The following is a 21,057-nucleotide window of genomic DNA, read 5'->3' on the forward strand; positions in this document are numbered from 1 at the left end:
GCGTAACTATGTTACTATTTCCACCCAGAATAAAGAAAGATGTCGGCCGTATGCTTCTGTGCAAGCTCACTACTCTCTGCCAGTGACGTCGGGTCAAGCTCCACGCTGATTGGCTACCGCGGCTAAGCGTCACGCGTTGGAGCGTTGAAAGTTCAATTTTCTGAACTCCGGGCGTTGGTGCGTTGGGCGCGTTACTGCGTTTACGTGCGTAATTACGTGCAACTGCCGCGCCTAACGCCCCCAACGCAACGCTTCAGCGCTTCAACGCGTGTACCGCGCCTAGACCAATGGTTCCCTATGCAAAAATGCCGATTTTCAACGCCCCTAACGCGAGCAACGCGGTTGGTGTGTCCGTACCATTAGAAAACATAAAACAGCTTGTTCGTAGTGTAGCATTGCGGACGGGGGAGAGAGTTGAGCGACAATGAGAGAAGCCTCCGACCTACCCACCGGGCCCCGTGTGCAGGGATGGGCAACTGGCGGCCCGCATCCTCACTCAGTGCGGCCCGCATCCTCACTCAGTCAGGCCCGCACATAAAAAAAGAAATAAAAAAAAAAAGAAAAATAATAATTGATCGAGTTACAGAAAACTTGGTCAAGAAAGATGAGAAGAATTCATAGAATTCGAAGGCAAACCCATGCGTCTAGTTTGCTTAGAAGCGATATCAGTCATTAAAGATATCTACTTAAGTCTCCACTACAACTACAACTGCTTGTTGGGTTTGAGTTCATTGAGTTGTTGCACTTAATGTTGGGCCGCTGTTTTTCAGTTTTTTGACTTCATTGAATGATGATGTATGTGAGCCCTTTGCACTGATAAAAATACTGACCATTCATGTGGCTGTTTGAGCATGGAAAACATGAAATGAATGTATGTTGGTTCAATTAACATACCGTACATAGGTTATGATTCTGGATGATTTTTTAGGTAGTGGCCATCCCCAAAGTGCACCAGAATACAGGAAATCATATCTACCAAATTCAAAATTGTGTAGCTTCTCTCAGCTCACGTTTAGTTGAAGTGTGCAGTCATGTGGCCCTCCGATGGTTATGATGAAAAATGTGGCCCTCTTTATCATGAAAGTATCCCATCCTTGCCCGTGTGTTTGACCAGCAGAAGACGGTTCAACTGAAGATCCTTCATAACATAGTCATTTCTGAGCTGTCTGCATGTATGTTATTATTCCCAAACACCGAACTATCGTGGTGAAATATTGCGATGTGTCACTAGCTGTCTGCCTCTCCATACAGCTCACGTTTTATTAATTCCCAAAAGTATTTCTGATGATAAAATGATCAAAAATCATGATACACAATTCTGAATAAAACAAAACGGAATTTGCGAAAAAATAAAATGGAATTTGGAAAATAATAAAATGGATTTCCTAGGGCTCTACAACTTGGGCGATATCTCTCCGGTCTTCCCCAGCCACTCCTTGTGTGAATACCCTGAACCCACCACAGGTTCTTTAATGATTAGCATCTTCCTGTTTTATGCACCATATTGTCCAAAATAAGACTCACTCACTCACTCACTCACTCACTCACTCACTCACTCACTCACTCACTCACTCACTGGACTCACTCACTCACTGGACTCACTCACTGGACTCACTCACTGGACTCACTCACTCACTCACTGGACTCACTCACTGGACTCACTCACTGGACTCACTCACTCACTGGACTCACTCACTCACTGGACTCACTCACTCACTGGACTCACTCACTGGACTCACTCACTGGACTCACTCACTCACTAACTTCCACTTCAACCTTTTGGAACCTGTAGTATCAATCCCTGGAAAGTACATCTTGCTGGTGTAAACTATATAGGAGGGGATAGTTGAGGCGTGGTTAACCCTAACCCCAAATAGGAAGGGAGAGTTGAGGGGTGGTTAACCCTATATAGGAGGGGATAGTTGAGGCGTGGTTAACCCTAACCCCAAATAGGAAGGGAGAGTTGAGGGGTGGTTAACCCTAACCCTATATAGGAGGGGAGAGTTGAGGGGTGGTTAACCCTAACCCTATATAGGAGGGGAGAGTTGAGGGGTGGTTAACCCTAACCCTATATGGGAGGGGAGAGTTGAGGGGTGGTTAACCCTAACCCCAAATAGGAAGGGAGAGTTGAGGGGTGGTTAACCCTAACCCTATATAGGAGGGGATAGTTGAGGCGTGGTTAACCCTAACCCCAAATAGGAAGGGAGAGTTGAGGGGTGGTTAACCCTAACCCCAAATAGGAAGGGAGAGTTGAGGGGTGGTTAACCCTAACCCCAAATAGGAAGGGAGAGTTGAGGGGTGGTTAACCCTAACCCCAAATAGGAAGGGAGAGTTGAGGGGTGGTTAACCCTAACCCCAAATAGGAAGGGAGAGTTGAGGGGTGGTTAACCCTAACCCCAAATAGGAAGGGAGAGTTGAGGGGTGGTTAACCCTAACCCCAAATAGGAAGGGAGAGTTGAGGGGTGGTTAACCCTAACCCTATATAGGAGGGGAGAGTTGAGGGGTGGTTAACCTTAACCCCAAATAGGAAGGGAGAGTTGAGGGGTGGTTAACCCTAACCCCAAATAGGAAGGGAGAGTTGAGGGGTGGTTAACCCTAACCCTATATAGGAGGGGAGAGTTGAGGGGTGGTTAACCCTAACCCTATGTAGGAGGGGAGAGTTGAGCGGTGGGAGTGTGTGGAAAAAGACGGAGACAAAGGCAGACTTGTTTTAAGTTGTGAACTGATGTTAGCATAGAGCTAATGTTGTTTTTAGCATAGAGCTAATGTTGTTTTTAAGCATAGAGCTAATGTTGTTTTTAGCATAGAGCTAATGTTGTTTTTATTCTAGAGCTAATGTCGTTTTAAGCCAGATGTGACTTCAAGAAGTGCTTTTTTTTTTTTCTTTATGGACATGTAGCCAGGACAGCGGCACGGACATTGACTAGCCCCAGAGCTCGGAGTTGGACCACTAGTAATCATTGGGTTATTAATGGTTGACTCTTATTTATGGGGTGTAACAATCCACAACCCTCAAAGTCTGTGGTGACTGGTGAGTGGATATTTCAGAAATGGATCACTCCATTTAATATAATTTAATATACATTTAATTGAGCATAAAATAGGTTAAATAATAAGCTTACTGTTTGGATATATCTCTGCATTGAAGACTTTATTCCTATTGAAACTAAATACAATTATATAGTTGCAAGGGTATGACTCCACAACCACAATCTAGTCTGAATCGATGCGATGACGTCTCCACGCTCTGTTCTTCTGCCTGTTAGGGATCCTCTGCCTGTTGGGGATCCTCTGCCTGTTGGGGATCCTCTGCCTGTTGGGGATCCTCTGCCTGTTGGGGATCCTCTGCCTGTTGGGGATCCTCTGCCTGTTGGGGATCCTGTTGGGGATCCTCTGCCTGTTGGGGATCCTCTGCCTGTTGGGGATCCTCTGCCTGTTGGGGATCCTCTGCCTGTTGGGGATCCTCTGCCTGTTTGGGATTCTCTGTAGGGCTGTCAAAACGAACTTCGCTATTCGAATATAATTCGAATTTTTAAAAAAGGAGAACATTCGAGTGCGGCAACTAACGTTCAAACTTTTTTTTTTTTTTTTTATAGCAAATTTTATTGCCAAGTGCCGCATAATCAAGGACTGCCGCACAAGTCAAGAATTTAACTTTTGCCTAGCAACGACGCAAATCAAAGTCAACGTCGTGCGTCGTGACGTTCGGCATTGTATGCTTACAAGATGGTGGGAAGCAGCGCGCGAGCAGACACAGAGATGGAAAGCATAACTTTCGGATTTCCATCGAGAAACGGGAAGATTACATCCAGAGAAACCGTCATTTGCAAATTATGCTGCAAGTCGTTAAAGTACCACTCGACTACGAGCAACATGAGCGCACACCTCCATTCAGTGCATTACTCGGAGTACGCAGAACAGTTAGCGGCTGAGGAAGAGCCACGGTCAAAACAGCCAAGAATAACATCGTAAAATAGCAGTGTGTGTGTGTATTTGAATGATTGAACATCAGCTTCTTCATTAAACATCATTGCTTAAATATTTCTGGCGTTATATATTACCTATTTATACAAGTTTTGTATTGATTTGGTAAAACTTGTTGCAAATGTTACATAACAGATTTGGTTGACGCGCCCTCTAGTGGACGCGGGACGTAGGCCTAATAATAAGATGGTATCGGTGTATATAATGATATAATAAAATAATTAAAAAAAAAAAATTGAATATTATTCGAATATTCAACATAAGAAGCATTAGAAATTCGAATATGATTTGAGGGGAGGATTGAAAGTCCTAATTCTCTGCCTGTTGGGGATCCTCTGCCTGTTAGGGATCCTGTTGGGGATCCTCTGCCTGTTAGGGATCCTGTTGGGGATCCTCTGCCTGTTAGGGATCCTGTTGGGGATCCTCTGCCTGTTAGGGATCCTCTGCCTGTTGGGGATCCTCTGCCTGTTAGGGATCCTGTTGGGGATCCTCTGCCTGTTGGGGATCCTCTGCCTGTTGGGGATCCTCTGCCTGTTAGGGATCCTGTTGGGGATCCTCTGCCTGTTGGGGGATCCTGTTAGGGATCCTCTGCCTGTTAGGGATGCTGTTGGGGATCCTCTGCCTGTTGGGGATCCTCTGCCTGTTGGGGATCCCCTGCCTGTTGGGGATCCTCTGCCTGTTAGGGATCCTGTTGGGGATCCTCTGCCTGTTGGGGATCCTCTGCCTGTTGGGGATCCTCTGCCTGTTGGGGATCCTCTGCCTGTTGGGGATCCTGTTGGGGATCCTGTTGGGGATCCTGTTGGGGATCCTGTTGGGGATCCTCTGCCTGTTGGGGATCCTCTGCCTGTTGGGGATCCTGTTGGGGATCCTCTGCCTGTTGGGGATCCTGTTGGGGATCCTCTGCCTGTTGGGGATCCTGTTGGGGATCCTCTGCCTGTTGGGGATCCTGTTGGGGATCCTCTGCCTGTTGGGGATCCTCTGCCTGTTGGGGATCCTGTTAGGGATCCTCTGCCTGTTAGGGATCCTGTTAGGGATCCTCTGCCTGTTAGGGATCCTGTTGGGGATCCTCTGCCTGTTAGGGATCCTCTGCCTGTTAGGGATCCTCTGCCTGTTGGGGATCCTCTGCCTGTTGGGATCCTCTGCCTGTTGGGGATCCTCTGCCTGTTGGGGATCCTCTGCCTGTTGGGGATCCTCTGCCTGTTGGGGATCCTCTGCCTGTTGGGGATCCTCTGCCTGTTGGGGATCCTCTGCCTGTTGGGGATCCTCTGCCTGTTGGGGATCCTGTTGGGGATCCTCTGCCTGTTGGGGATCCTGTTGGGGATCCTCTGCCTGTTGGGGATCCTGTTGGGGATCCTCTGCCTGTTGGGGATCCTCTGCCTGTTGGGGATCCTGTTAGGGATCCTCTGCCTGTTAGGGATCCTGTTGGGAATCCTCTGCCTGTTGGGGATCCTGTTAGGGATCCTCTGCCTGTTAGGGATCCTGTTAGGGATCCTCTGCCTGTTAGGGATCCTGTTGGGGATCCTCTGCCTGTTAGGGATCCTCTGCCTGTTAGGGATCCTCTGCCTGTTGGGGATCCTCTGCCTGTTGGGATCCTCTGCCTGTTGGGGATCCTCTGCCTGTTGGGGATCCTCTGCCTGTTGGGGATCCTCTGCCTGTTGGGGATCCTCTGCCTGTTGGGGATCCTGTTGGGGATCCTGTTGGGGATCCTCTGCCTGTTGGGCATCCTCTGCCTGTTGGGGATCCTCTGCCTGTTGGGGATCCTGTTGGGGATCCTCTGCCTGTTAGGGATCCTCTGCCTGTTAGGGTTTGGGATAATAACAAACACAGAACCCTCAAGGTATTTAGGAACAACGGCGAATGCTCCGTTTATTGAAGATGATGTTGCGCAAGAATTTGATGTCCTTATTGGGCGTCCTACATTGTTGCTCTTTTATTGTGTTGTGTTCTTCTTTTCCTTGGCTTTAATAGCCGGCTACACTGTGTCAGGCTGCTATGAGGTCACGATGCTTACGTAGCTGCCGCGGCTATTGCCATCAGACCTAAACCCCGCCCTACCATAAGGGTACTGTCGGCGGTGGAAACGCGAGCCGTAACTGAGCTGAGCTATACCGCGCCATCACTACTGGGCTGAGGCGTGCTGGGTCGAAGGCGTACCCTCTGGTGGAAGAGCATCGTAAGGGTTAGGGTTCCTCTGCCTGTTTATGAACGGAAGGCTCTTTACAGGCGCTTTGCCTTGTAAAAGTTTCCCGTTCCCTTCCACTGGCTCCTGCTGTGCCGAGCCTGCCCGGTCTAGCCCATCTAGAGCTACTGAATTCCTTTCTTGACTGCCTGCAACATTTTGGTCTCAGTTGTTTGGAGTGGCCAGAACGGAGGAGGCGGTCCGTGCCTATGACTAATGCTGGCTCTTCCTGTGCATTTTGTCTGCATTTACCCTGCAGGCTAATTAGTTTTTCAGTGCAAACCCTCAAACCCACAACAGAGGCCTACTGATGTGGTGTCAGGATTCGGCCTGGCCCACCAGTGTTTATGTGTAAAGCCTGATCAAAGCTGTCTCTGAAGTCAGAACACTGCAGTGCTGAAGTCTTTTTATGGGGGGACGTATCAGGGGTTAGTGATGTTTCTTCTTATGGTGGGTCGTATCAAGGGTTAGTGATGTTTCTTCTTATGGGGGGTCGTATCAGGGGTTAGTGATGTTTCTTATGGGGGGTCGTATCAGGGGTTAGTGATGTTTCTTCTTATGGGGGGTCGTATCAGGTGTTAGTGATGTTTCTTCTTATGGGGGGTCGTATCAGGTGTTAGTGATGTTTCTTCTTATGGGGGGTCGTATCAGGGGTTAGTGATGTTTCTTCTTATGGGGGGTCGTATCAGGTGTTAGTGATGTTTCTTCTTATGGGGTGTTGATCAGGGTATCAATGATGTTTCTCAATGTAAAGAGATTGTGTCATCCTTTCAAAACCTGTCAACAGAACCTTTTTATTTAATTTTGTAGTAATATATTCGTTATTTAAATGTTGAAGCTATTCCAATTCAACGTGTTGTTGTGGAAGATGTAATTGTGGCTATGTAAGTAATGCAGTGGGTAGATGATTCAATCTAAAGGCTCTAAATACTGAGATTGACCTAAGCAGTTCACATGGTTCCCTGTGAATTACGGGGATATCCTTTCAGGCTCTGCTGGTGATTTTCACAATTCACACATGCAGCTATGTTCTGGAACATCATAGCGATGGCGGAATAGATGGGCCAGTGCAGCACTTCTGGACTGCGGACTGGGAGGAGCTAACCCTAACCATAGCCCTAACCCTAAACCGACATTTTTGAAAAAATTTAATTGTTTGGAAAAAAAGAAGCTGTAATGATATTGTTATCGAATGTGTATTAGCCCGTTAAGGTCAACATTAGCGGATTGAAGTACCTCATCAGAGGAGCCCTGTGATTGGCTCACTTTCTCCACGTGAAAGTGTCCTGACATGCCTCTACGGGGGATGCTACTGCATTATTTCACAGCTGTTGTTCTTGTTATCGTCAGTGTTCTGGAACGGACACTTGGTCTTAGTGTGAGAAATCTTTGGTAAAGATTTCCTGCCATTTCGATTCCTGTTTCAAGTCAATGATCCAATGCAGGAAATGTTTTGGAACATTTCTGGGGTAGATTGCGTATGTGAAAGGGGCTTCACCTAAACTGTTGTGCTCAATGAATATTCTTCGCTGGTATCCTAAGGCACTCTAAGCCAGAAAGCTGTAAAATGTAGGACATAGCAAGGTTCTGAAAGCATTTGGAATTACAGGATGCGACATACGCGATGATAAGGGCTTTGGCTGCGTTATCCCTGAACCATTGTGTTTAGGGTCCTCCATGTTTTGATGAACTGTTTCTTTAAGAGGTTGGCACACATATCCATGCCCCCTTAATCCACCCTCCCTGTTGGCCGGCTTATAGGGCAGCCCAGATCTCTTCTACCAACGGGTCACTAAGCTAAACTCATTGCTCAGTAACTAAGACACACACACACGCACGCACGCACGCACGCGTGCGCGCAGTATAATGTTAGAATTTGTGTTTAGTTCATGGCATCCATGTTAATGGAAGTATGTTGATATAATAACATTAACATGATGGTTTTTCATTATTCAACTCCTCTAATTTATTTTCTTTGATTTAGTATAAACCCATAATGTTCTGTTCAATCTTTTGACTTATTAAAATGCCAATGCCATAACACTATCCCATAATCAATGAATTATGAACTGTGATTCAGTAGGTGGGGTACCCCCAATCTTGGGTAAGGTAAGGGTAAACCTAACCCTACCCCATCTTCTTGGTCTCTCTTGATTTCGTGTATTAGTCAAGTTAACTTATTCACCAGTCCACATCCGCGTTTACAACCGCTGTTGGCTTTCAAGTTGCAATGTGTGAGATTGATCCGCTCCCAGTTAGAAGGTTGGACCCTTTCAGGATTAAAAGAGCACCGTAAGATGTCTTGAAGAATAGTGCCAAAAGATGTATGTCTCCACAGCAGTTTGAGTTCACAGGAGAATCACATATCAAAGGGTTGAAAGACAATATTGTATAATATATATATATATATATATATATATATATATATATATATATATATATATATATATATATATATATATATATATATATATTTTTTAATATATATATTCAAAGATGTGAAGTGTGGACCTTTTTAATACATTGGGATCCTGGGGACCCTACCTACACTCACAATGGCCTGGCCTTATATCAGCATGAGTGCATTCATACATGCTAGACTCAAGTGAGGAAAAGTTAATTTAGTGTAATGGTCAGTGGGAGAGAAAAGTCTTTAGGAGGCCGTACCACTCAACCCCGTACCACTCAACCCAAGGCTCTGGAATGTAGGAGCAAGCCTCCCTGTAATTACCTCAAGGCCCGCCCCGTCTGGTCCCCTATTGGTCAAAGGGCTTTGACCCTAGCAAATCACGCCCTTTCTGCCTCTCTGGCACAGCAGAATGGCTGCCAGTCACAGAAGAGGCTGGGAGGCCAAAGGGGAGAGAGAATGAGACTGAAGGAGAGAATCCCTCCTACTCATATAGATAGTTGGATGGATTGAGGGAGTTTATCAGTTCAGGAAAACTAAAAAAATGTATTGTACAGATATAGATAGATGGTATCTATATAATTGTATTTGAAAGAAAATGGAGAATGTGTGCAGAACGGAGAAAGAATGCTTTATAAGTTGCAAACGGTCATGACGTTAGATGGAAACTAATCGTAGTTTCCCTGAACTGAGTAAACTGGGGCCGCACTTCTTTCTAGACTGATTTGGGATTGGTTGGAGTCTCACCAGGCAGCCTTCACATGTGTTTTTAAGGGGCTGAACAGGGAACAGGCATGTGTAGAGTCGTACAGGGGCTAGGTGGAGCTGAGGAACACTGCAGTAGAACGTAACCAGTAGCTGCATACCTCTATTCTCCAGCCTGCTTCGATTGGTTTGGCCCGTAGCATTGAGATCCGGATGCCATTCAGGGTTCAGATCGGGCGTACATGTCTCAGAACCAGGTCAACTCTGATTCTCCAGTTCAATAAATTATACAGCGAAATAAATACTTTTCCCAGTTTTACAAGCTATACCGTTACAGGTTTTAGAAGCAAGATGAGATAAAATTAGGGATGTCCGATATTGGCTTTTTTGCCGATATCCGATATGCGATATTGTCCAACTCTAAATTTTCGATTCCGATATCAGCCGATACCGATGTCGATATTTGGGTTATTTATTTTTCCTCAAACCTAATTTAGGTAACATTACATATCTCCTGTTGTGGAATTAACACAACATGCTTAATGTTATTGTGATGCCCCACTGGATGCATTCTTGAATGTAACAAGGCTTTCCAAATGTTAACATTGTCTGTGCAAAATAAGAAAAATACTTCAACTTAATTTAAGGGAAAAGTGCTATGTTTATTTTTTATTTTTTTAATGGTCTCAGACAACAGTTTGGATTACACTCTCCCTGAGATAATCTTGACAATGCCAACAACAAATAGGGCAAACTTGACTTCACAAATGATAAAACATTGTACCTGAACAACTATGTGCAACATAGCAGTATGTTTCTTTAACTAAAACTCAATAACCTTAATTGAATAAATGCACAAATATGAGTCAATTACAATGTGCACTGTACTGCACAATTTTGAAAACATTTATTTGAGCTATAAATAAAAAATAAAAAAATAAAAAAATCGGTTTTAAGGCAAAAAAAATCCGATACCGATATTGACCGATATTACATTTTTATGCTAATATCGGGCCGATAATATCGGTGGGCCGATAATATCGGACATCTCTAGATAAAATGCATTAATCTAACATAACATTAGACTAGAAATGAAAATAAATGAATATTAAACAAATATAAACTTCTGAAGCTTGACGACAAAGCATCACTCTAGTTAGCTGTTGGTGTAGCTGGTAAGCTGTGAGTGTAACTGGTTAACTTAAAAAAAAAATGCCACTATCCCACTAGCACTTCTAATTCTAATTCTATCAATTCTAAAAGTATGTGCAGTGCTACTATGTGAGCAGCCAAAGCTTTGTCATACGGGAGAAAGCTTGAAAATCATTATTGGATATTATTATTGGGTATTGGATATCCAATAATGATATCCAATATTGAACTGTGGGTGTAGCCGGTTAGCTGTCGTTGTTGCTTGTTAACTGTGGGTGTAGCTTGTTAGCTGTCGGTGTCGTTTGTTAGATGTGGGTGTAGCTTGTTAGCTGTCGGTGTCGTTTGTTAGATGTGGGTGTAGCTTTTTGTTATGAATCAATTATTTGCAAATATCGGATCCGCGGATCACTTGCGTCCCTAACCGTGAGGGTTGATCCGTACGGATCAGGGTAACCCGTGAACCGTTGCACCACTAATGGAATGAATTAAATGTCCAATTGACTGTCCATTTTTCACTCCAAATAGTAAACAAAAACATGAGGTTTTCTTGATTTCTGTTTTTAGGAATTTGCTGCACTGACTAAGGAGGTGAACGTTTGTCGAGAGCATCTACTGGAGAAGGAGGAGGAGATCGCTGAGCTGAAGGCTGAGAGGAACAACACAAGGGTAGGCGGTCACATGCCCTACGGCCGGGCCCTATGGCAGGAGATGTAGCCTGGCCAATGACCCAGAGATGACCGCAGGCTCCTGGACACCTAATCCTAACCCTAACCCTAACCCTAGACACCTAATCCTAACTCATCTGTGGGTTTGAGGAGAATGTCGGTATCCCCGCTGTTTGACTTTTGAAGATAATTCAATGGGATTTTTCGATTACTTTTCCTGAAGCCTGTTGCTATTTCATATATTTTTGTAACTCTAAAGTTTCTGGGATCATGGTTTCATTTATGGATTCAGCAATTTCAGAATCATCTGAATTGTTTTCGCAGTGATGATAAATGATTATTCTAAGAAACTCCCGACAGCAAGGTTTCTGGTTGAATCATCGAGCAGAGATATAAAGGGTGAACATTAGGGATGGGCCGATAGTCGATTCTATCGACTATCGCCGATAGATGGATTCCATCGTCGATCGTCTCAAGCTGCCGATAAAAAGGCGATAATTTTTTTAAGAATAAAAAAATAAAAAATAAAAGAATTGAAAAACGGCGCTGTGCTGGCTTTTTTTTACAACTTAAAAAGCCCCGCAAATTGTAATTGAAGTTAACTGGCACAGGTGGAAACACACTATGTAGCTGACCTGCCGTATTCGAGGAGAGGGGAGGGGATCGAAACCTACCGCGCTGCTCGCACGGCGAAATGACATCACACCCCGCTGCACATGTCACTTTGAAAAACTTTGAAAAGAAGAATTAAATAGAAAAAAATCTGCTTGAGCAGGGGGAAATGTTTCACAATTCATTCTCATTTGTAAGGGAAACACTGATATGTGTAACTATACTCAAAGCCTGTGTTTTCTTTCACCATATTAGCCTACCCTGCAGCGCAATGGCAAAGGCTGCCCGCACAGCTTACGGGGCGATGTATATATTTTTGAAATGATTTAGGAGTTTATGATATCAGGCTATATGATCAAACTAATAAAATATTAGAAGAGACAATTTCATATAATTATGTCGGCGTGCATAAGACAGTCCCATTGACGTTCACATTAAAACATCCAAGTCAAAAGGTTGCCGGGTTTATTTGGAACAGAATAATAAGACATTCGTTTCAAAGTAGGCTATATATGTAGGCCCACTTACAAAACGCTTTTAAAGAACAATTGTAACAGAGTATTGAACATAACACAAGTATAACAGATGGCGAAGTCTTCACAAAACTCTTTTAAAACGAAAAAAAAATGCTAGCAGAGCAAATAAAATAGAAATGGGCACAAAATTGGCTAGGCCTATTGCAGACTGCAGAACGCAGTCGAAAGAAAACGAAATTTGGATTCAAAGGAACAAAATAATCCAATGTTTAAAAGCTTTAGCTGACAAACAATAATAGTCCAATTGTATTGTGCAGTGCAAGTAGGCCTAAAAGCATAATAATAAATACAATTTAAAATTAAGTCTAAGTGTCCATTTCGCAAATTAAAAAATGAAAATAAATGATTTCAGAGCAAATAAAATAAAAATGGGCACAACATTTGCTAGGACTATTGCAGACTGTAGAACCAATCGAAAGAAAACCTAATTTGGATTCAGAGGAACGACATAATCCAAATGTATGCCTAAAAGCCTAATAATAAATACACATTTTAAAGTGTGTGCATAGCCTACAGGTTTCTGACAAGAACACCAGCATATTCACCTTTTCTGGCTTCAACAAGCTCCTCAGTGGCGTGAAAACGTTGCCTGCAGTGCTAAATACACGCTCAGAAGGTGAACTAGTAGCGCATATACAAAGATATTTACTCGCTATCTTGGCCATTAACGGAAAGCGGTTCTCGTTTGCCTTCCACCATGCGAGTGGGTCACTGTCCCCATCCAGTGCATCTTCTTGCAGGTAGGCTGTTACTTCTGCGTTTGCCCGTTGCTCCTCAGTGAGTGTCACAGGTTGCTTCGCCTTTCCCAAAAGGCTACCCAGGGAAGGTTTTATTTTCTTAGGTGGTGGTGGTGGTGGAATAGGTGACACTGGCTGCTCCGTCTCAACATCCTCCACTCTGACCCTTACCTGTCCGGTTGTCTGCCTCCTGCAGAATGGCACCATCTCTGCCTCCAATCGAACTCTCGTGCTGTCGAGGGAAAAGGCATCGATATGGTCGCCCTTGTAGCGGGGGTCGAGTAGAGCAGATAAGCGCATTAATTTTAATGACGCTTCATTGTCGTATTTGTTATCTAGTTCCAGCAGCACCCCGCTTTTAATGACGGACGTCATCCGGACGTCATCGTCGTCTTCCTTCAAGACGTTGTCTTTCAATAATTGTAGCGTGGGCAGCAAGGAAGAGACTGTCACATGGTCTTTGCCAGACAGTATGTCCGTAAAGTCGGAAAGAGGTTTTAAAGCTTTGTTCACTGCCTCCAGCACAGCTTCATCTTGCCACGTCAGGTTTGGCAGGGGACGGCGGCTTCTGTCGTTTGCGAAAACCCTCTTGATTGCTGCGGCCCGTTCCAGTATCCTCTCTGCCATCTTCTGCTTCGAACCCCAACGTGTTGCACAGTCCTGTTTTTAAAATAAGACTGATTAGCCCAATAGCCTGCATAATAATATTTGCCTATTCATAATAACACCACTAGCCTACTAATAAAATCTAATAATCCTACCGTAATCAAAGCATGGTTGGGGAGTTGTAGCTCATCCTGGTCTTTGCTCAGCTCCCGTTTCCGTTGCCAACTGTGAGAAAAGGCGCCGTTGATTGCCCGGCAGACCCCAAACGCACGACTAGTGCGATCCTTTTCTCTGTCAAGTGCGTTATTTATGGCCACATTCAAATTATGTCCAAAGAAGTTCAACTGGCAACCAGGGCCATTTGAGCTCCAGGACGGCTGCAATAATGTTTGCACCATTGTCGGTTGTGATGCAGGATATCTTTTCTTCCTCTATACCCCACTCTTGAGCGCCGACTTTGAGGGCGTCTGCCAGCACATCTTTCGTTTGATTTTCTGGGACGAAGGATGTGGCCAAACACTTCGCCTCCAGTTGCCAGTCTTTGCTTATATAATGGGCTGTGAGAGACATGTATGTAAATTTGTTGTCTGGGAATCCTTCACCGGAATCATCCTTCTACAAAGCCGACATATCGGCTGTTGGACGTCTTTAGGTTCACCTTTCTCATTTGGCTTGAATCCAAAAAACGTCCATATGGGCGAAATTGCTGTCGTCTTACTAACTAAGATGGCCTCCATTTTGTGTAACATGTCATGTGCTGTGCCGCTGGAACCGCCGTATCGAAACTTAAATCAGCGGAGGCTCACGCTGGTCCTAGGGGAAGACCATCCGTATCGTTTTTAAGAAAAAAATTGAATATAACCGCAATTTTATAATGTTATAAATTATTAAAAATATTTATTATTATACAATTATCAAAAAAAAGTTGCGTGCGCACCCCCCCCCCCCCCGATAGCATCGACTATTGGCGATCGCTAGGGGGCACTATCGGACGATGGAAGCTTGTAGGCGATTGCCCAACCCTAGTGAACATGGTGGAGGGAAGGTTAAGGCTGTCCACTGATAGAGAGGTTCATTAGGGGGGACAGAGGTTAAGGGGGGACAGAGGTTAAGGGGGGACAGAGGTTAAGGGGGGAGCTGTCCACTGATGGAGAGGTTCATTAGGGGGGACAGAGATTTGATGGTTGTACATGGGGGAGGGAAACATTAACAAAGGTTAAGGGTGACTGTACACTGGATAGATTAGAGAGGTTCATAGTAAGTGCCTTTCAACCAAAGGCACTTGACTGAATCATACTCTGTCATCTAAACACAGTCTGACAACCACCATACTCTAATTATTATGCAGATCTTCATTAGACTATTCCCCTTCATCTAGCCACAGGTCTCTAACATTATAGGCTAGATCAAATCCCGTTTTCTCCTTGGATAGCAGGATATTTACAGCATTGAGGGGCCACTCACACTAGGGCCGCGGCCCCGTGCCCGAGCTCATTTGCATACTAAAGTCTGTGTGCCGTGGCCAAAGTACAGATGCTAATTAGGGTTGCCGCGGTATACGGTATTGCAAGTGTTACCGGTGTTGAGGCCAACACCGATTACTCGGTGTTTCACACCAGCAACACCAATTTTTTTTCTTTTTTTTTCAGTAATAAAAAACAAATTAAGCAAAAAAATGAATAATATAATTATAATTAAGAAAATTAAAATGTGTAGAATAGCCCACAGTTCTGCTCTGTGCAGGAGAGAATTGGCTCGCCGAGAATTGACGCGCTTCCTTACAAGACCGGTAACCATAGCAACGCCGGTAAACAAACCCCCCGAAGCCCAATCCCTACGTGAGCTCCCCGCGCTACGGCCATCCGGAGGCGCACAGAGCTTTTGGCCGTGATATTATGATATTTTAAATTATATTATACTATTATATATAGAATGTTATGGCTTAAATACAGCGATCTGATTGGTTCCTAACTGTTGTATAATGAGCGTATACATAACTGCTATGACGCCCAATCATTTTGTGAAAGTTTGCATATCACTCCGCGCCTGGAAGTAGAAACAGTTACAAAGTAAAAAATATGTTGAATGATGGAGAGGGTGTAAATGTTGTTACTCCGGGAGTGAGCAAGGCGATGGAGAGACTCTCGAAAGCTTAGGCACACGGCGAGTGAACTGCTCCATAGGATAAATTGCCGGCGAACCGCTCTAGCCGAGCCTTCTCTCGGAGGGATGCTAAAGTGTGTTGCATGGCGACCGTCGTGCATTTTGAAGGCAACCAGGAGGGACTACTTTTTTGTATTCTTTAATAAAACGGCTACTTTGACTTTCTTGTTTTTTTTTTAAATGTAGTGTCTATGACTTTCGTTTCGCCATAACAGTAACCGTTGTATAAAAGCAATAGATCACTGCAGTCAGTGGTAACTTAAAAAAAATGTGCTCATTATACCACTGTGAAGGGGGTCGCCGGCCCTCCGCTGCGCGTCGGGCGGAACAACGCCTAACCCTAACCCTAACCCGAACAACAGTGGTATAATGAGCACATACCACAGCCTGTCGTGTTCTATTGCTTATTTATAAGACGCAGAGAATTGGCGCGCTGAGTGTGAGTGGAGAGTTGACGGAGAAGATGTAGTTTCAAAGTTAACACCGTTACCGGTAATACCGGTGTTGACACGAGCGTATTACTCGGTGTGAAAATGTCCACACCGCAGCAACCCTAATGCTAATGAGATGACACACGCACACGCGCGGATACGCAACGTGAGCTGGATGACGTAGTCCTTGCGCGACCCTTCTTTCTTTATAGGTCCATGCCCTTCTTCCCCACAACAATCATTTCAAACGATGGCGGCAAGCAGTTCACGAGTGGGTTTACGTTGGTGCGATAGTGAAGTCGAGTGTTTACTTGAAATTTGGGCCGACGACAGCATTCACGTTTTTGATCTCCGTTGTTGTTATGGCGGCGAGGACGCTTCGTGATGACGTATTTATCGTATTACGACGTGATGACGTATGTATGAAGGAGCAGTCGTGCCCAGGCCACGGCCTTTGGGAGCAGTGTGACCACGGGCCAGCGGGGGGAGTGGGGAGGGGGGGAATCGTGCTGAATCTTCCTGCAGCACGGAACAGGCAAACGGCCCTAGTGTGAGTGGCCCCTAAAGCTGTCAATGCTGTAACTGGTTACAAATGCTGCAAAAGGTTTTGAGTTTGAAGTGAAGCCTGATGTGTTCCCAGCTGTTGCTGGAGCATCTGGAGTGCCTGAGTTTGAAGTGAAGCCTGATGTGTTCCCAGCTGTTGCTGGAGCATCTGGAGTGCCTGAGTTTGAAGTGAAGCCTGATGTGTTCCCAGCTGTTGCTGGAGCATCTGGAGTGCCTGAGTTTGAAATGAAGCCTGATGTGTTCCCAGCTGTTGCTGGAGCATCTGGAGTGCCTGGTGTCCCGTCACGAGCGCAGTCTAAGGATGACGGTGGTGAAGAGACAGGCCCAGTCTCCGGCCGGTGTCTCCAGCGAGGTGGAGGTCCTCAAAGCCCTCAAGTCCCTGTTCGAACACCACAAAGCCCTCGATGAAAAGGTAAGGCCCTACAGTGAGGAGCGTCATACACGTGAACACACTCAACAGGTGCACACACTCAACCAGTGTTGTTGCTCCGAGAAGCGGTTCTTAGTAGGGCCCGACCGATTTAATCGGCCGGCCGATTTAATCGGCCGATTATAGCCTTTTTTTTTTTTTTTTTTTTAAATGTTATTGCGCTTAGTATCCTGCAGATTGCGCTCCTACTCGCCTTGCTAACTAACAACTTAAGCTTGAGTAAAAATGAGGAGATTGAATTTTACCGTACAACATGAAAGCACGCTCGCTCAGGCAGCTGCGCGCTCACCTCACCAAAGTACACAAGACGCGTTGTTTGAGCATGTTGTGCCTGTTTTTCTTTAGGTCCCAGGCCATGTTAATTTGTTATACTGTAGACTCTAACGGTGAGACCATACTGCTCAGCACGCACGTGTTAGTCACTGCTCACGAGCGCAGCACATTGGGAGTTAGTTATTTATTTTACATTTTACATTACACTCATTTTTGACTGTAAATGTATTCTAAAACACTCAAAGGTTCTGCATTCAATTCATATATTCGTCAAAAGTGTTTAAAGTATATTTAAGGTATCAAAAACGATGTTTTATATGCTTCTTTTTTTTTTTTTTTTTTTTTTTTTAATCGGCCGATTAAATCGTAATCGTAATTTTTCTCTGAAAATAATCGGCATCGGCACTCAAAAATCAATATCGGTCGAGCCCTAGTTCTGAGTCCTTGTTTTGTGATGCAGGTGCGGGAGCGACTACGCGTAGCCTTGGAAAGATGTAGCGCCTTAGAAGAACAGCTCACTATGTCCCACAAAGAGGTAAGTGCTACACGCACGCACACGCATGCACATGATGTTGGGAGAGTACTGACCCATATTCCGTCTCGGCTTCCTGCTTGAGGCCTTCTTTATTCCTGGTCTCTGAACACACAGCGCAGTCCGACCCACTGCCCTGGTCTCTGGTCTCATAGTGCAGTCAGACGCACTGTCCTGGTCTCTGGTCTCTGGTCTCATAGTGCAGTCAGACGCACTGTCCTGGTCTCTGGTCTCATAGTGCAGTCCGACCCACTGTCCTAGTCTCTGGTCTCATAGTGCAGTCAGACGCACTGTCCTGGTCTCTGGTCTCATAGTGCAGTCAGACCCACTGTCCTGGTCTCTGGTCTCTGGTCTCTGGTCTCATAGTGCAGTCCGACCCACTGTCCTGGTCTCTGGTCTCTGGTCTCATAGTGCAGTCAGACCCACTGCCCTGGTCTCTGGTCTCATAGTGCAGTCAGACCCACTGTCCTGGTCTCTGGTCTCATAGTGCAGTCAGACCCACTGTCCTGGTCTCTGGTCTCATAGTGCAGTCAGACCCACTGTCCTGGTCTCTGGTCTCATAGTGCAGTCAGATCCACTGTCCTGGTCTCTGGTCTCATAGTGCAGTCAGACCCACTGTCCTGGTCTCTGGTCTCATAGTGCAGTCCGACCCACTGTCCTGGTCTCTGGTCTCTGGTCCCATAGTGCAGTCCGACCCACTGTCCTGGTCTCTGGTCTCTGGTCCCATAGTGCAGTCAGACGCACTGTCCTGGTCTCTGGTCTCATAGTGCAGTCCGACCCACTGTCCTGGTCTCTGGTCTCATAGTGCAGTCAGACCCACTGTCCTGGTCTCTAGTCTCTGGTCTCATAGTGCAGTCAGACCCACTGTCCTGGTCTCTGGTCTCTGGTCTCATAGTGCAGTCAGACCCACTGTCCTGGTCTCTGGTCTCATAGTGCAGTCAGACGCACTGTCCTGGTCTCTGGTCTCATAGTGCAGTCAGACCCACTGTCCTGGTCTCTGGTCTCATAGTGCAGTCAGACCCACTGTCCTGGTCTCTGGTCTCATAGTGCAGTCAGACCCACTGTCCTGGTCTCTGGTCTCATAGTGCAGTCAGACCCACTGTCCTGGTCTCTGGTCTCTGGTCTCATAGTGCAGTCAGATCCACTGTCCTGGTCTCTGGTCTCATAGTGCAGTCAGACCCACTGTCCTGGTCTCTGGTCTCTGGTCTCATAGTGCAGTCCGACCCACTGTCCTGGTCTCTGGTCTCTGGTCTCACAGTGCAGTCAGACCCACTGCCCTGGTCTCTGGTCTCATAGTGCAGTCAGACCCACTGTCCTGGGCTCTGGTCTCATAGTGCAGTCAGACCCACTGTCCTGGTCTCTGGTCTCTGGTCTCATAGTGCAGTCAGACCCACTGTCCTGGTCTCTGGTCTCATAGTGCAATCAGACCCACTGTCCTGGTCTCTGGTCTCATAGTGCAGTCAGACCCACTGTCCTGGTCTCTGGTCTCATAGTGCAGTCAGACCCACTGTCCTGGTCTCTGGTCTCTGGTCTCATAGTGCAGTCAGACCCACTGTCCTGGTCTCTGGTCTCTGGTCTCATAGTGCAGTCAGACCCACTGTCCTGGTCTCTGGTCTCATAGTGCAGTCAGACCCACTGTCCTGGTCTCTGGTCTCATAGTGCAGTCCGACCCACTGTCCTGGTCTCTGGTCTCATAGTGCAGTCCGACCCACTGTCCTGGTCTCTGGTCTCTGGTCTCTGGTCTCATAGTGCAGTCAGACCCACTGTCCTGGTCTCTGGTCTCTGGTCTCTGGTCTCATAGTGCAGTCAGACCCACTTTCCTGGTCTCTGGTCTCATAGTGCAGTCAGACCCACTGCCCTGGTCTCATAGTGCAGTCAGACGCACTGTCCTGGTCTCTGGTCTCATAGTGCAGTCAGACCCACTGTCCTGGTCTCTGGTCTCATAGTGCAGTCCGACCCACTGTCCTGGTCTCTGGTCTCTGGTCTCATAGTGCAGTCAGACCCACTGTCCTGGTCTCTGGTCTCTGGTCTCTGGTCTCTGGTCTCATAGTGCAGTCAGACGCACTTTCCTGGTCTCTGGTCTCATAGTGCAGTCAGACCCACTGTCCTGGTCTCTGGTCTCTGGTCTCATAGTGCAGTCAGATCCACTGTCCTGGTCTCTGGTCTCTGGTCTCATAGTGCAGTCAGACCCACTGTCCTGGTCTCTGGTCTCTGGTCTCATAGTGCAGTCCGACCCACTGTCCTGGTCTCTGGTCTCTGGTCTCACAGTGCAGTCAGACCCACTGCCCTGGTCTCTGGTCTCATAGTGCAGTCAGACCCACTGTCCTGGGCTCTGGTCTCATAGTGCAGTCAGACCCACTGTCCTGGTCTCTGGTCTCTGGTCTCATAGTGCAGTCAGACCCACTGTCCTGGTCTCTGGTCTCATAGTGCAATCAGACCCACTGTCCTGGTCTCTGGTCTCATAGTGCAGTCAGACCCACTGTCCTGGTCTCTGGTCTCATAGTGCAGTCAGACCCACTGTCCTGGTCTCTGGTCTCTGGTCTCATAGTGCAGTCAGACCCACTGTCCTGGTCTCTGGTCTCTGGTCTCATAGTGCAGTCAGACCCACTGTCCTGGTCTCTGGTCTCATAGTGCAGTCAGACCCACTGTCCTGGTCTCTGGTCTCATAGTGCAGTCCGACCCACTGTCCTGGTCTCTGGTCTCATAGTGCAGTCCGACCCACTGTCCTGGTCTCTGGTCTCTGGTCTCTGGTCTCATAGTGCAGTCAGACCCACTGTCCTGGTCTCTGGTCTCTGGTCTCTGGTCTCATAGTGCAGTCAGACCCACTTTCCTGGTCTCTGGTCTCTGGTCTCATAGTGCAGTCAGACCCACTGCCCTGGTCTCATAGTGCAGTCAGACGCACTGTCCTGGTCTCTGGTCTCATAGTGCAGTCAGACCCACTGTCCTGGTCTCTGGTCTCATAGTGCAGTCCGACCCACTGTCCTGGTCTCTGGTCTCTGGTCTCATAGTGCAGTCAGATCCACTATCCTGGTCTCTGGTCTCTGGTCTCTGGTCTCATAGTGCAGTCAGACGCACTTTCCT

General features: G+C 46.4%; 1 protein-coding gene across 18 annotated transcripts in view; it reads left to right on the forward strand.

Moving 5' to 3' along the window:
* Positions 1–21,057, forward strand: part of ppfia1 (PTPRF interacting protein alpha 1) — a 71,181-nt gene that overhangs the window by 5,728 nt on the left and 44,396 nt on the right. For all 18 annotated transcript variants that reach the window (XM_030376293.1, XM_030376292.1, XM_030376302.1 and 15 more), the window contains exons 3-5: positions 10,992–11,093; positions 16,989–17,153; positions 17,905–17,979. In XM_030376293.1, the coding sequence (XP_030232153.1) occupies positions 10,992–11,093; positions 16,989–17,153; positions 17,905–17,979 (342 nt within the window). The remainder of the gene's footprint in view (positions 1–10,991; positions 11,094–16,988; positions 17,154–17,904; positions 17,980–21,057) is intronic.

This window comes from Gadus morhua, chromosome 14, assembly GCF_902167405.1.
Source record: "Gadus morhua chromosome 14, gadMor3.0, whole genome shotgun sequence".
Lineage (NCBI taxonomy): Eukaryota > Metazoa > Chordata > Actinopteri > Gadiformes > Gadidae > Gadus > Gadus morhua.